A 12,629-nucleotide genomic window follows, 5' to 3' on the forward strand; every position below is an offset into this window, starting at 1 on the left:
ACCCTCTCCCAATGTCCAAGCCCGGGAGGTGCCATGATCGATATTTTGGATTGGGCCGGATTCCGCGACAGCCTTTCCACGTGTAAACACCAGGCACGTTCGGCGCAATGGTATCCAATCCAATGCCAGTCGCTTCCGCTTCCGCTCTGCTCCGCGTGCCATACCGTGTGCGAAGTGTGTTTGTTTTGTCTGCCATCACCTGTGCGCTTGGATTCTCTAGGGAACGAGTACCGTACGGTTTAAACCTTGTGCTCCAACATGAAACAACAGCGCAGGGAACTCGTAGGTGCCACCGTTCGTAACACGCGAGGCCTACCGTATCGATCATGGCGGCTCACATGTTGAGATGCTCCTCTTCGCTGGCTTGGCTTCTAGTTATTATGAGAGTTCTACGCTGTGTGCAGAGATTCCAGCACCCTCAGGTGGGCCGAATTTGTTCGAGAACAAACTACAATGGCGTCGCACATGGTTCCGAAGTAATAGAGAGTTTCAGGGGATCAGAAGGTGTTCACGATGACGGTTGAGAAAGCACGACAAGCCAATTGCCCTGCTTCTTTGAAGCGGGTAACATCACATTGCTAGGCCTTGATTTGATAACTTCCTTCGTCGTATCGTCTTCGTAGAGTCCTTCCCGATGTACTAAAAACTCGCTTACAATAAAGGTACCCAGCTGGATATAGCGAATAACATATGGATGAACTACTGCATCCACCTCCATCTGGATGAACATCTCAAGTTTTTTTCTTTTACAAATCAAATCAAATCAATCAACTACTGTGAACCGGAAGTCTCTGCACGCGAGTTATTTGTGGTCGACTTAAGGATGCGCCAAGAATACAGAGCGACGGGCGTAACTTGCTCAACTTCGACGGCGATTAGATAATGTACGGCAGGAGCACCCAACTTCGAAGGCCTTCACACGAATTGAGGTGTAAGTTGACCTGACACTCGTGGTCGCAGTTGAGTGCAGTGGATACTGTATGCTTATGAGATAAGAACCGAGCTTTACGACCCGCGATACCAGTTGAAACCTGGGCTCGCTGGCCCGGTAGGCGGCGTAATCGAGGTCATAGGCAGTGCTTTATCTTCGTGCCTTTGTGTGCAATTGCTTATGGGCGGTCGTCTTATAAAATGTGTGAAATGACGGAGGAGTGTCAACCGCCCATGCAGTTTACGGATTTCCGTACTCCAATGCGTGCGCTTGGTCTGACGTAGCGGTGACATAGCCAGCAAAATGTTTTCAGGAGGGGCTGTATTGGGACTTTACATGGGGGAGGAAAATCACCCATCGAATCCCGCTCCAAAAATGCACAACCAAAGGCACGGTTTCGTTGGGGTTTGAGTCCCCGAAAAATCTCTCCCCCTGGCGCAACACCACTGTGACTACGTAATAAGAGGGTTGCAAAGGTTATCGTTTTTTTTTTTCGGTACTCACATTTCGTTATTCTAGCTCCTTTTTCAATCAATCAAATCAAATCATTTTATTGTCAACTGTAGCACAAAAGAGCATTTTTAAGGGGAAGTTGGCAAAAAAGCGGCGATAAAGCCGCTTCACCACGGCTCTCCTGGGCTTTCTCCACGCTTCGAACCTTGTCAATTAATGCCTTGTGGTTGTGCGACAGTGTGTATTATTTTTCAGTTTTTGTTCTTCTTTTCTTTTCATCTTTTTCTTTTTTTGGTATAGCAAGCCGACCCCTGTCTGGCTGACCTCTCCTTTCTTTTTCTTAATAAGCATATCCCCCCCCCCCCAAAAAAAAAGAGTTTCAATCGATCAGCTTCATTTTAATGCCCATTCCTTCTTCGACGATTCATCGTCTTATAATTTCGATTTTTTTTTACGTTGCATAAAGGAGCTTACACACACACACTCTCTAGCGAGGCAAGGTCTAATGGCGGAGAGAGGCAGCGACCATTGCTGGGAAGTGGTGAAACCGAGCTCTCGGAAAGAGACGGTGAGAGAATGAAATGATGAGGTCTAACCGGTACTTGCTCAAAATAAGTCGATTTCTGCAGTTGACACGACGTATTTCGCAAAACGTGCGACAAACTGTGTGTGTGTCTCAAGAGTGACCGGGTGTACTTTAGGTATACCGAGAAACGCAGAAACACTGACATGGTACACGATTTCAGCCACCTGTGCTAATAAAAATGTCCCTACAAAAGCGCATTATGTTGTTCTTGAGCATTCATAACTTCTCGCCAAACATTGAGGGGTTATGGGGGGTCTGGATATATCACTGGTCCTGTAGCACGCCGGTTGCGCACATGAACCTTGCGACTCACCACTGCTACCAAGGTCAGGATCTTCCGTTCCGATTTTTTCGTACCGCAAAATCTACTGCGCACTCTCCGTAAATAACCGCACAGTGGATTTGCCATTGTTATGTCGTCAAATATTCCTACTGCGCCGTCGACCGAAATAATGAATATTTTTTAATTAAGCTTCGGAAGTTCCAGTCAAGCCCTCAGCACTTGAAAGGCTCAGACCCCATCTTACCCACCGCGCGCAGATGAGTGATAAAAAAAAGAAAAAGAAAAAAGGGCGAAGCAAGTCGCACACAGACGTACAGCTCTGCAAGCGAAGAAAAGCAAAGAAAACCATGTCGTGGATTTGCGGTTCAACGTCTACGCAACATTCGCGCTCTGCACTCTCGAAGGCCAAAACAACCACAACAACATAGATGAATGGATGATGATGATGATGATGTGGGATGTTTCCCTGCTTTGAGTGCAGGACCCTACCACATTCCAAAAAGGACAAAAATAGAAAGCAAAACTGTGAGGAAACCAGTTCCTGACATTGTAACTATACTAACTATACTATACTTTAGGCAGGAGGCACTGTGTCTCGAAGGGAGATTGAAGCAGGAATGTTTCATGTAACTGATCGAGGGATTTCGGTTGTTTTTCAGTCAGGAAGACACTCGAAAATCGTCCACGCTTCTTCTCTCACATGTAACGTCTCCGTAGAACCCCTCGCGAAATAATTTTTTTTCTGACTACGCCGCTAATTCACAGTATGCAAAGAACGAACGCTTCGAAATGCACTGGACCGATGTGAGATAACACACTTACCAGCACAAAGCACGATGCAGCTAATGCGAGAAGGAAGAGCCAAGCGTTGATCAGCCTCTCGGAACCCATCCTCTACTGGTCGCACTATATTACGACGGAGCTGTCAGGAAACAAAATACACTACACGCGGTCACATCTTTCGCCGGTGATTCGGTGAACTCTGAATCGGTGAAGGGATGCACATGGTCCTTAACGATGTATTTTTCTCTGAGGGTGTCGGATGCGGGACGTCTCCCTCCAACTGACTGAGCTGAGCCGTTCGGAGGCGTGCTTCGTTTTGACTGTCCGTCGTCGCCGTCGGCGCCCGTCGCTCCCAAGAAGAGAGAGGATGGGAGAGTGTACGTTTGATAGTAAAACGACGGGGGAGGAGGAGCGGAGCGGAACCGCAGGCGAGAAAACAATAGGGAGGATGGGAATGGATGGATGATGATGATCATAGGGTTTACCTTTCTCTTCACGGGCCTTTGGGGGTCAAGGTGGATGGAGAGCGTGCGCTAGTAAATCATGGGATTGTGGGCGCGTGGAACCTTTCGATACCGGCAAAAGTATTTCAAATAATTCTGAATAATGCGGCCGTGGAAGCTTTAATGACTGTGTGAACACTCAGATTTTTAAAATACCGAAGCGAATTAGTCGTATATTCCATTCGAATCCCGAACCGAATACGGAATTTCATACCCGCATTTCGATTCAAATAAGTGCCGTTTTATTTTCTTTTATTTTTTTCAAATCCGACTGGTATTCAAATACTTCTGAAGTTCCACTGGCGGAATTAAAAAACGGCAGAAGAGAGGGTAGAAAACAAAATGCTTTATGCGAAGATCCGTATGCACATATCACTTGTGTACGCTGCGTATCCGTAGAAATGTACGCTCTGTTCAGTTGCATAACTATAGTCTCTTCTATTATAAAATTACTATTCGCACAGTTCTAAGTATGTCCTTCCAACTCCGTGCAACCACCGCGAAGTAAATATGGCATTGAGCGGTGTACAGACATTGGCAGATGGAGAGGGGGCTGAAAGGTAGAGTGGGAGACAAGGACTCTCATGTGTTCTTGGCTGACTTTACGAGGACCAGTGGTGACCTTTATCTCGAAAGTCTGCTGCTGGACAACCCAGGTAGAAACTGGGAGAGGACAACCGGCGGCGGGGATACCATCCCACCACCTCCCAGTCTTTAGCGTGGCCTCGGAGCTACCAGCAACGATCAGACGCTGTATCCACTCAGAGACGCTAATAAAATACGGAGATTGAAAGAAAGGTGGAGACATTGGTTCGTCGGCGTGAATGCAGTCATGCAGTGTTATACGCGTAAATGCACCTAGTGCCCTGCTCAGAATGTTTTATATATGATTGGGGGTTTACGTCGCGAGACAACTGAGAGCTCCGAATGTGCAAGATTAGGAAGAATAACATTCCCGAATCGTGCTACACCTGTGGCACGCTTGCTGACACTTCCTGCACGCTACTACCCACTAACCACAACGACCCTGTTTGAGTTTGTCCATAGCAAAAGTTATAGTGGGTCCTTTCGGTTTGTGAGCACCAGTGATGGCCAGTAGTTAACTACATGTAGTTAAACTGTCTGATTCTAGTTAAAAAGTAGTTATCAACTACTTTCAGAAATGTAATGGCAACTACTAGTTAAACTACTATTTCGGGTAGTTAACTACAGTAGTTAGGTTACTGCAGGCGCCACCTATACTTCCGATTTTGCCGCAAGCTTTACGGCACGATTGTGCTTCTCACTTTTACTTGACTTGTTTGATGAGAACGGAGGTGCAGAACAATTGTGCCGTGCATGTGTACAAAATCTTCACTTTTAATGCTTGTCTAGTGAAGCCTCATTTGTTGTGAAGTAATTCTGTAACTTAGTTTGTTACGTAGGCGCAGAAAGAATCCCACCGCAAGCTTTGTATTTGACGATCGTAGCGGCCTGCGTAATACCTTGGTTACCGTCCTGGTGTGCACACAACCGCATAGGATGGCTACGTGATCGATCATCGTGGCTAAGGGAAAATATTTTACGGTTCACAGTGGCGCAATCGGCAGCCACCACAATATTTGTGCGTCGCGCATTGATCTGTGACGAAGGAGCCTGAGTGTAAATCTCTACATGGTCCGTCGTATGTTGTACGTACCTTTATAGCGGAAGCTTTCACTCCATAGAAAATATTTCCGCAACAAGCTCTTTTGTCAGCGCACAATATACACGGGACCGGCAGTGGATTTTACGACAGTATGTGAATTAAGCGACGTAGCACAAGAGCATATTTTAAATATCATTATCACTGCTTGTGATTCATATTTAGGTGTCCAACAACACTACAAGGGATTGGTGTTGATGGACAACGTGAAGTAGTCATAGATGTAGTTAAAATACATTGCAGTAGTTAAAGAAGTAGTTCTAACTACTCCCTGAAAAGTAGTAGAACTATTAGTTAAACTACTTCATCGCAAAGTACTCGTAGTTAGTAGTCATAGTTAAACCACTGTAGAAGTAGTTATAGTGGCCATCACTGGTGAGCACTATTGGTCCTTGCTAACTCATCATTATAGCGTTTGACCTAAGCTCTTAAACATTTCCTTGCGGATACAGGATTGACTTCTCCTCCTTTACCATGTCATACGAACACGTCAATGCTGATGCGGTATATTTGGGTGCATCGCGCAAACTAAACAGCCCAGCTCATCATCACATTTGAGATATACCGATGCGATTACTTTACAGCTGCAATCCTTCTCGTCCGTTCAGGAATGACATAATTATTGCCGTTACTGAACAACAAATTGTGACCAGTATTATTAGCACACTAAGGTTGTGGTGATACTACTACGGTTCTCGGCGTACCCGATGGAAAAGAAGGCAATAGTGAGTTTTAGTGCACCGTACGGATATCGCCTTTGCGTACGTAAGGGATAGCGTTGTTCACCAGCGGCATTGCCGAGGAGCATCCCGCTCGTTGGTGGCAGCCAAGGTCGTGCTGAAGACTCGGTGGTAGTGGGTTCGAATCCCATACCACCGGCTGTGCTGGCTCAGGGTATCCCCGGGTTTTCCGAAGACTTTCCAGGCGAATGTCGGCACAGTTCCCCCTGAAGTCGGCCCACGACGCATACTAACTCCACTGTCCCCTACTCCTTCCTGCTGTCCTCTCTCCATCTGTCCACATCGGTACGCCGCTCATAGCCACAGTTGCTTCGCGGCGCTAACACGGAATAAAAAAAAAGAGCGCGAAACATAAAGAGAGCGTCACGCAGTTAGCTGAACCACAAACGCTATCCCTTACGTAACCGCAGACGACAGCGTACGACGCACTAAAACTCTCTATTGCTTTCCCCAACTCTGTGAGTGTATGTTTGTGGATGCTCATTCGGCGAATTGTAGTTGGTTTGCTTTTGCACAAAAACAGACAAAAGTTGTTGCATTATGCCTCAAAGCATATGATTGAGTAACTCTTGCGTCACTTTGTCACAGCCTCGCGTACTTCCTGTGAAACTCGTGCAGCGTAAAAGTTCACGTAATTTTAGCAGATTACTCTTTTGGTCAGGATGTTGTTGATTACTCAGGTTGATACTACAAGGTAGACATAACTACACTAAGACACTCACTATCAGATAAACCTATAGGGAAACCAGTAAACATGCACGACCACGCGTCTGTTCTTCAGAGAAATATAACGGATAGACCAGCGACGCAAGAACTCTACTTCACCTAGCACCTCAATACTCTTTTATGTTGATATTTCGCCGGAGACGGCCATATAACCTATTCGAAGCATTTTTGCTACACTTTCGGGACTCCCGCATTCCTGTGCGTGAAAGTGACTGATAATAGCGAACCCGGATCTCAGACTTGTTATGCCAATCGTGTTTGTCACGCTTCGAGTTTTGTGGACGAAATCGAAAGGAACTCCATTTTTTTAAATGTTTTGCTTGAGTGGGCAAACCAGTTCCGGAATGGCTGCATATAGAAGGGTTATAGCGATAAAAATCGCGTAGGTTTGTCAAGTGTCAAGGTACCTGCATGCGCATGCGGTTTTCCGGAAGCGGTCAGTGTGTCTGAGCAGTGCAGTGAGGATTCTTGCGGCTTAACTGGAGAAATATCACTACGCTCTTTATGGAAACAAATTGCGGGCGCACAAGCGAGGAGTGCATTGACTTCGGTCTGTAGGGAAACACGTTCACAGTAGCCAACACTAATGGATCAGTTGATCAGTCTCATGATCTCGCTGTTGCGGGTTAGGTCCGTGTCGAGGAGGCCAAGTAACTTGGTGACAGGGTTCAAGTTGCTTGCTTCCCCTAGGGGCATCGGCATTATATGCAGTGTCCTGAAATTTTGGTGCACGTTAAAGAACCACCTGGCAGACAAAATTAATTCACAGAAGGCAGATCGTTGCACCATCCGCCTCAGACAAAAACGGGAAATTTGTGTTGGAGGCTTGTACTGCTCCTCTAAGAATCCCGCTGTTTCAGTCTCCCTTGTGTTTTTCTTTACATACCTCGTCCTGTCTCCCTGAGAACCTGAGTTACTCATAAACCTGTCACACGGGCAGCCTTCAATGACCATTGTAACCAACGACCATTGAAAATGAACGTAGCGCCACCAAGCGTGTAACGCGTCAACTTCTCAACGAGCATTGGATCCAATGTTTTCTGATAGGTCGACACATTACACGCTAGGTGGTGCTACCTGCTTTTTCATTGTCATTGATCTCAATGGTCGTCGAAGACTGCCCGTGTGACAGTGGTGTTAGACTGTGGATGTAGGATGCAGCGATTCTGAGACTGGCGACAGGACCCGGATTAGTGCCTTAGTACTCAAGCTCTATGGTATTATATTTTTTATTTATTTATTTATGCTTGTTACGCTACATCGCCTTGCGGCATAGAGTAGCGGGGGGTAAAAAACTAAGAAAAAAATGAAAATGTAGATAACATTTCGACAATCACTGCACTACACAATCAGGGAAAGAATCATTGTCCATATATGACTATAATTAGTTACAAAGGAGAGAAAGCGTATCATACGCGTCAAAGCTGGCAAACCTAACCAAATCGATGAATTTCACTGCTGGTACAGTTTCCAAAAACCCAATCAGTACTCATTACATTATCGAAAGTAAAATCTCTCTTTCTTGCAAGAGTATGAAGGGGGAGAGAGGTTAACTCTGTGAACTTTGCTGCTCATTCTTGTTCCAATCATATATAGTTTTGGGGAAAATGAATGCCTAAAAGCGTCTGTTCTGCAAAGATAGGGCCTCAACTTCCTGTAGTGGTCTAATCTTGGTGAGATAAACATGGGAGGGCTCAGATAAAGATCCTTTGAAATACCAGACCTATCATTTGCGATATCATCCAAAAGCTTAAGTCGCAGTTGCCTTCTCAACGATAAGGTTTCCCACCCCAAGTTTGCCTTTAATTCAGTTACACTATTTCGGGAACCCATACAGTTAAATAGCATTCTTGCAGCAATGTTTTGAACCCTTTCAAGTTTTTGAATCAATCTAACTTCATGAGGATCCCATACTGTTATAGGCGTATTCTAAAATCGGCCTGATCATTGTAATATAAGAATCGCTTTAAGCTTTGAAATTAGCCTGCCTTATGTTGCGGAAAACAAACTGAAACATTTTTATAGCTTTCGCTGAAACATAGTTTACGTGTGCGATCCATTTGAGGTCGTTCCTAAAAATAACACCTAAATACTTATACTCAGAAGCTATAGGTTGGAAGAGTACAACTTAGAACGGAACCTTACTCCTTTTTCTTGTAACATTCATTGCTTTGCCTTTGTTTATGTTTCACACCCTACTTTTCACACCAAGAAACAATGCTATTTATGTCTATGCTATTTATAAGTATTTGCACGTCCGAAGCAGTTTTAATTTCCCCATATAATACGCAGTCTTCATCAAATAACGTGATTTTGGAACTAACGGAGAACGTAATATCATTAATAAAAATAAGAAATAGTAAAGGCCCCAAAACTGAACCCTGTGGGTCTCCTGAGCGCACGTGACTCTTCGAAGACGTTTGACCTTCGATTACTACGCATTGTGCTCTGTCTCTCAGATAGCCCAAGGTTAAGCCACAGAAAAACGTATCTATCAATACCTAAATAAGAAAGTGTGTGCAATATATAGGTGTGTGGCGCCACATCAAATGCTTTCTTAAAGTCATCGAAATAACACCTGTTTGAACAGACTTATCAAAGCATGAAACTAAATCATTGTAAAATTCATTTAGTTGCGTGGTACATGAGTAAGCTTGACGAAAACCATGCTGTACTTTGGGAATAATCGTGATCATTTAAATGCTTGATAACATTAGAAAAATCTTGGATGACACAGAAAGAAGAGATACAGGACTATATAGTTAGCAACATCATACCTGATGTCGTCCTTGAAGGTAGGGACAGTATTTGCTAATTTCTATTCGCTGGGCACACCATGGTCACGCAAAGACTTACTCTGCAAAATGAAAAGATATGTCGCAATAATACTCGCACAACGTTTTATAATGGCTGGCGATATTTCATCAGGTCCCACTGCGTTTTTGACATCATCAACAACAACAACAACAAATAAGTAGTCATGTAGTGGGATGCTTCGCTGCTGAGGCGGCACCCTATCCCATTGCTTGACATCAAGACTTTCTAACAAATGCAGAATTCCCTCGTAACTAAAACACACTTGTACCATTGTATCGGTAATATTTTCAGTGGTCTCTGGGAGAATGGTTATATCTTGATTTGTTTTGTCTTCTTCTTTTTTTTTTGCATAGAAAAGTAAAATAGTGATTCGCATCTTATTTTACGTTATATCTTAGACACGTAAAATGCCTTTCAGTTGTTGTTTAATTTCGTGCTGTTCGTGAATAGCTTACAAAATGAATTATTCGTGTTCATCTTAATACAGCTCTTCACGAAGGACACTGTCCACGAAGCTCCGTAAGCCCCGCAACATGTCATGCAGCCACATTGAATCCTTCGGAGTGACATTCCATACAACAGCGTTCAGGTCCCAGTGCAGACTTGGTCGTGGTTCCATCCTAACGCAGTCGTCCTGGAGGAGAACTCGCATCGGGTATGTGAGGGTGCCTTCCGTGCTTGCCACGGTGATGGTCCCATCCTTTGCCAGCAGTGTCATTTGGATGTGTCCGATGCTTAGCGCCGTGGCATAAAAATCTCCGCTCGAAGAACACGAGCGATTCGGTGCGCTGAACTCAGCGTCGTCTATCGTGATAGTCATGCTGCCGTTGACCCTCAGATTTGAGATGATGTGTCCGTACTCGGTGTAGGACGCGTGTGCCCCACGGAGGTTCATTGAAATGATTTCGAGGGAATCGTCCACGTTACGAGGATTGCACGCACATTCAGCACCTGAAACAGTATAATCATCAACGTTATCTAATACCGCTGACTCATGGGCACTCTTCAGCGATCATTGAAACAAACGTCCATTGGATATGCACATAGCGCCATCAAGCGTAAGACGCCTCAACTTCTCGAAGAGCATACGATCCAATTCTCCCTGGCAGGTTGACACGTTGCACGGCAGGTGGCGCTACGCTTATGTCCACTGATTTTTGCCCGTGTAGCATGGGTATTACGCTGTGAATGGGAGAAGAGCAAATACTATTAAAGTAAATAGCTGCAGGGAAGACGGGGTTGCGTAGCGTTACGTCCGTAATATGTAACGCGAATTTGTAAATTTAGTTCACGTGAGCAATATGGCCACTAATTTCTTGCAGTATTGTATAGTTTTTGGTTAGTGAAGAGGAGGATAAAGAAAAAAAAGTAATTGTAGCCCTTTTGGGGACTAAATGCACATAAAAAATTCACTTTCGGGAGTAAGTGCATGGGACTAAAGGAATGTCAAACAGTGGGGACTGCATTTCACGCAAGTTTTTTTTTTTTTTTGCAGTCCCATGTGCATATGAATGAAATTACTTTGTATTAAGCCGTCAACCGTGATATGTCGAGTGATATAAAATCTTGCGACATACATAGGGCACAATTTCGCAAGAAATAACCGCGAACCATTCCTTCCCCTGAGTGGGCGAAAAATTGCCAAGTCAGCTGAGTTCGAATTCGCGAAGAGCACCTATTTATATAAACTCTTGCATTCGGAAGACAATTTGCGGAGTTCGGTAACTATTTGTAATCCTGGGGAGTAAATTACGGGGTCAGGGTACTAACATGGGAACTCTAGGGGACTACAATTACTCCCCGTTTTACTCCTTTTTTTCTAAGAGTGCATAGGAAACAGCGGGATCACTTTAGTCACGTGCCAGTCATTATAGGAGCTTCGCTCGCTTGGAGAGGTAATGTGGAAGAAATTATTGGGAAATTATTGAATTTCTTAGTTACTTGTTGCTTGATACGTTCCTTGTGTTTTAAATAAATTTTCCTATAACAATAAATTACTAATATAAGCAACAGGGACGAAAATAACTTGGGACCGAAGCTCCGCTGTGTGGTTTTAAAAATGGTGTCGCACGAATACGTTTGAAAGTGCTGGTGAATGATTGATAAGTTTACAAATGATGAGTGTTGATTTCGAGAACGGCTGGAGGAGCTCACGAAAAAAAGTTGCTTTTGTTTAAGTTGCCCCGATAACTGCTGAATATTTTATACACTGCAGGCGTCGGTAAAGTACGGTACATTAACTTCAGGAGATCGCTGCGCCGACTGATTTTATTGTTCTCGCGCGCGCGCCTAACCGCGATGGGCGTGCCAGAGGCGCTAACGTCGCATTGTGGGCTAGGAAGCCTTTCGAATGGAAACACGAGTGAAATTTTGCAGACGAAAATGCATGGCTGGCCTCTGACCTTCTCGTAAGCACAGGCGTGTACCTTTGCGCACGTTTCCATTTTTTTTTCCAATTATTCCATTATTCTTAGGATGACTTCTTTGGGACAGCGGAAAGCTCAACCCAGTAGTTTCAACGAAAGCAGCAGTAAGGTTCCCTGTTTTCGTAATTTATTTTTGCCTAATCCCTCCGAAAATGCCGGAAACACGAACCCTTAGTAAGAAGATAGGACTTACCATTCTGCGCGCTTTGGAGCGTTGCTGCAGACGCTGAACAGAAAAGAACTGCAAGCAGCAGCATCTTGGGCGAGTTTGGATGTACGCTAGTGTCTGTGTTGTGTACAGGCTTTATAAACAGAGCGCGGACGTAACGCAACGTTGTCATGATTCACTTCAGGTACAAAGGGCCTTCACACCGCTGTCAGACGGGTACACTTACGGTCTTAAAACCTGTGACCGTACGAAAAGGCCGTAGCTGAAATACGGCCTTAAACTGTGGAAGGCTGCCAAACAGTAACATGTAAGGTATTCTTTTCACGTTGCCAAAACCGATAAACACGTATAGGGAAACGTTCAATACGGGATGACACAATCGTATTTTATTGCGTTGGCAAAATGAAAAATAACGTTTTCCGGCTCGTTCGTGAGTTCTAAGAAATGCGACATCAAATGATACGTGGTGGAAGCTGTGCTGAGCTGCGTATCATGAAATCGTGGCTACCCTGTGGCTTGTCGTCGTCT

General features: G+C 44.7%; 2 protein-coding genes across 3 annotated transcripts in view; both read right to left on the minus strand.

Annotated features, from left to right (window-relative positions):
• The window catches only part of LOC135394076 (tumor necrosis factor receptor superfamily member 4-like), a 37,240-nt gene extending 33,854 nt beyond the window's left edge, over positions 1-3,386 (minus strand). For both annotated transcript variants that reach the window (XM_064624555.1, XM_064624556.1), the window contains exon 1: positions 3,076-3,386. In XM_064624555.1, the coding sequence (XP_064480625.1) occupies positions 3,076-3,144 (69 nt within the window). In that variant the 5' untranslated portion in view covers positions 3,145-3,386. The remainder of the gene's footprint in view (positions 1-3,075) is intronic.
• A 4,516-nt stretch (positions 3,387-7,902) lies between these two features.
• Positions 7,903-12,288, minus strand: LOC135394078 (uncharacterized). The gene is made up of 2 exons (XM_064624557.1): positions 12,126-12,288; positions 7,903-10,457 (listed from the first exon to the last, which is right to left on the minus strand). The coding sequence occupies exons 1-2, from the start codon at positions 12,271-12,273 to the stop codon at positions 9,985-9,987; spliced, it is 621 nt and encodes a 206-aa protein (XP_064480627.1). The 5' UTR covers positions 12,274-12,288; the 3' UTR covers positions 7,903-9,984.
• Between the last annotated feature and the right edge of the window lie 341 nt (positions 12,289-12,629).

Source organism: Ornithodoros turicata, chromosome 5, assembly GCF_037126465.1.
Source record: "Ornithodoros turicata isolate Travis chromosome 5, ASM3712646v1, whole genome shotgun sequence".
Classification (NCBI taxonomy): domain Eukaryota; kingdom Metazoa; phylum Arthropoda; class Arachnida; order Ixodida; family Argasidae; genus Ornithodoros; species Ornithodoros turicata.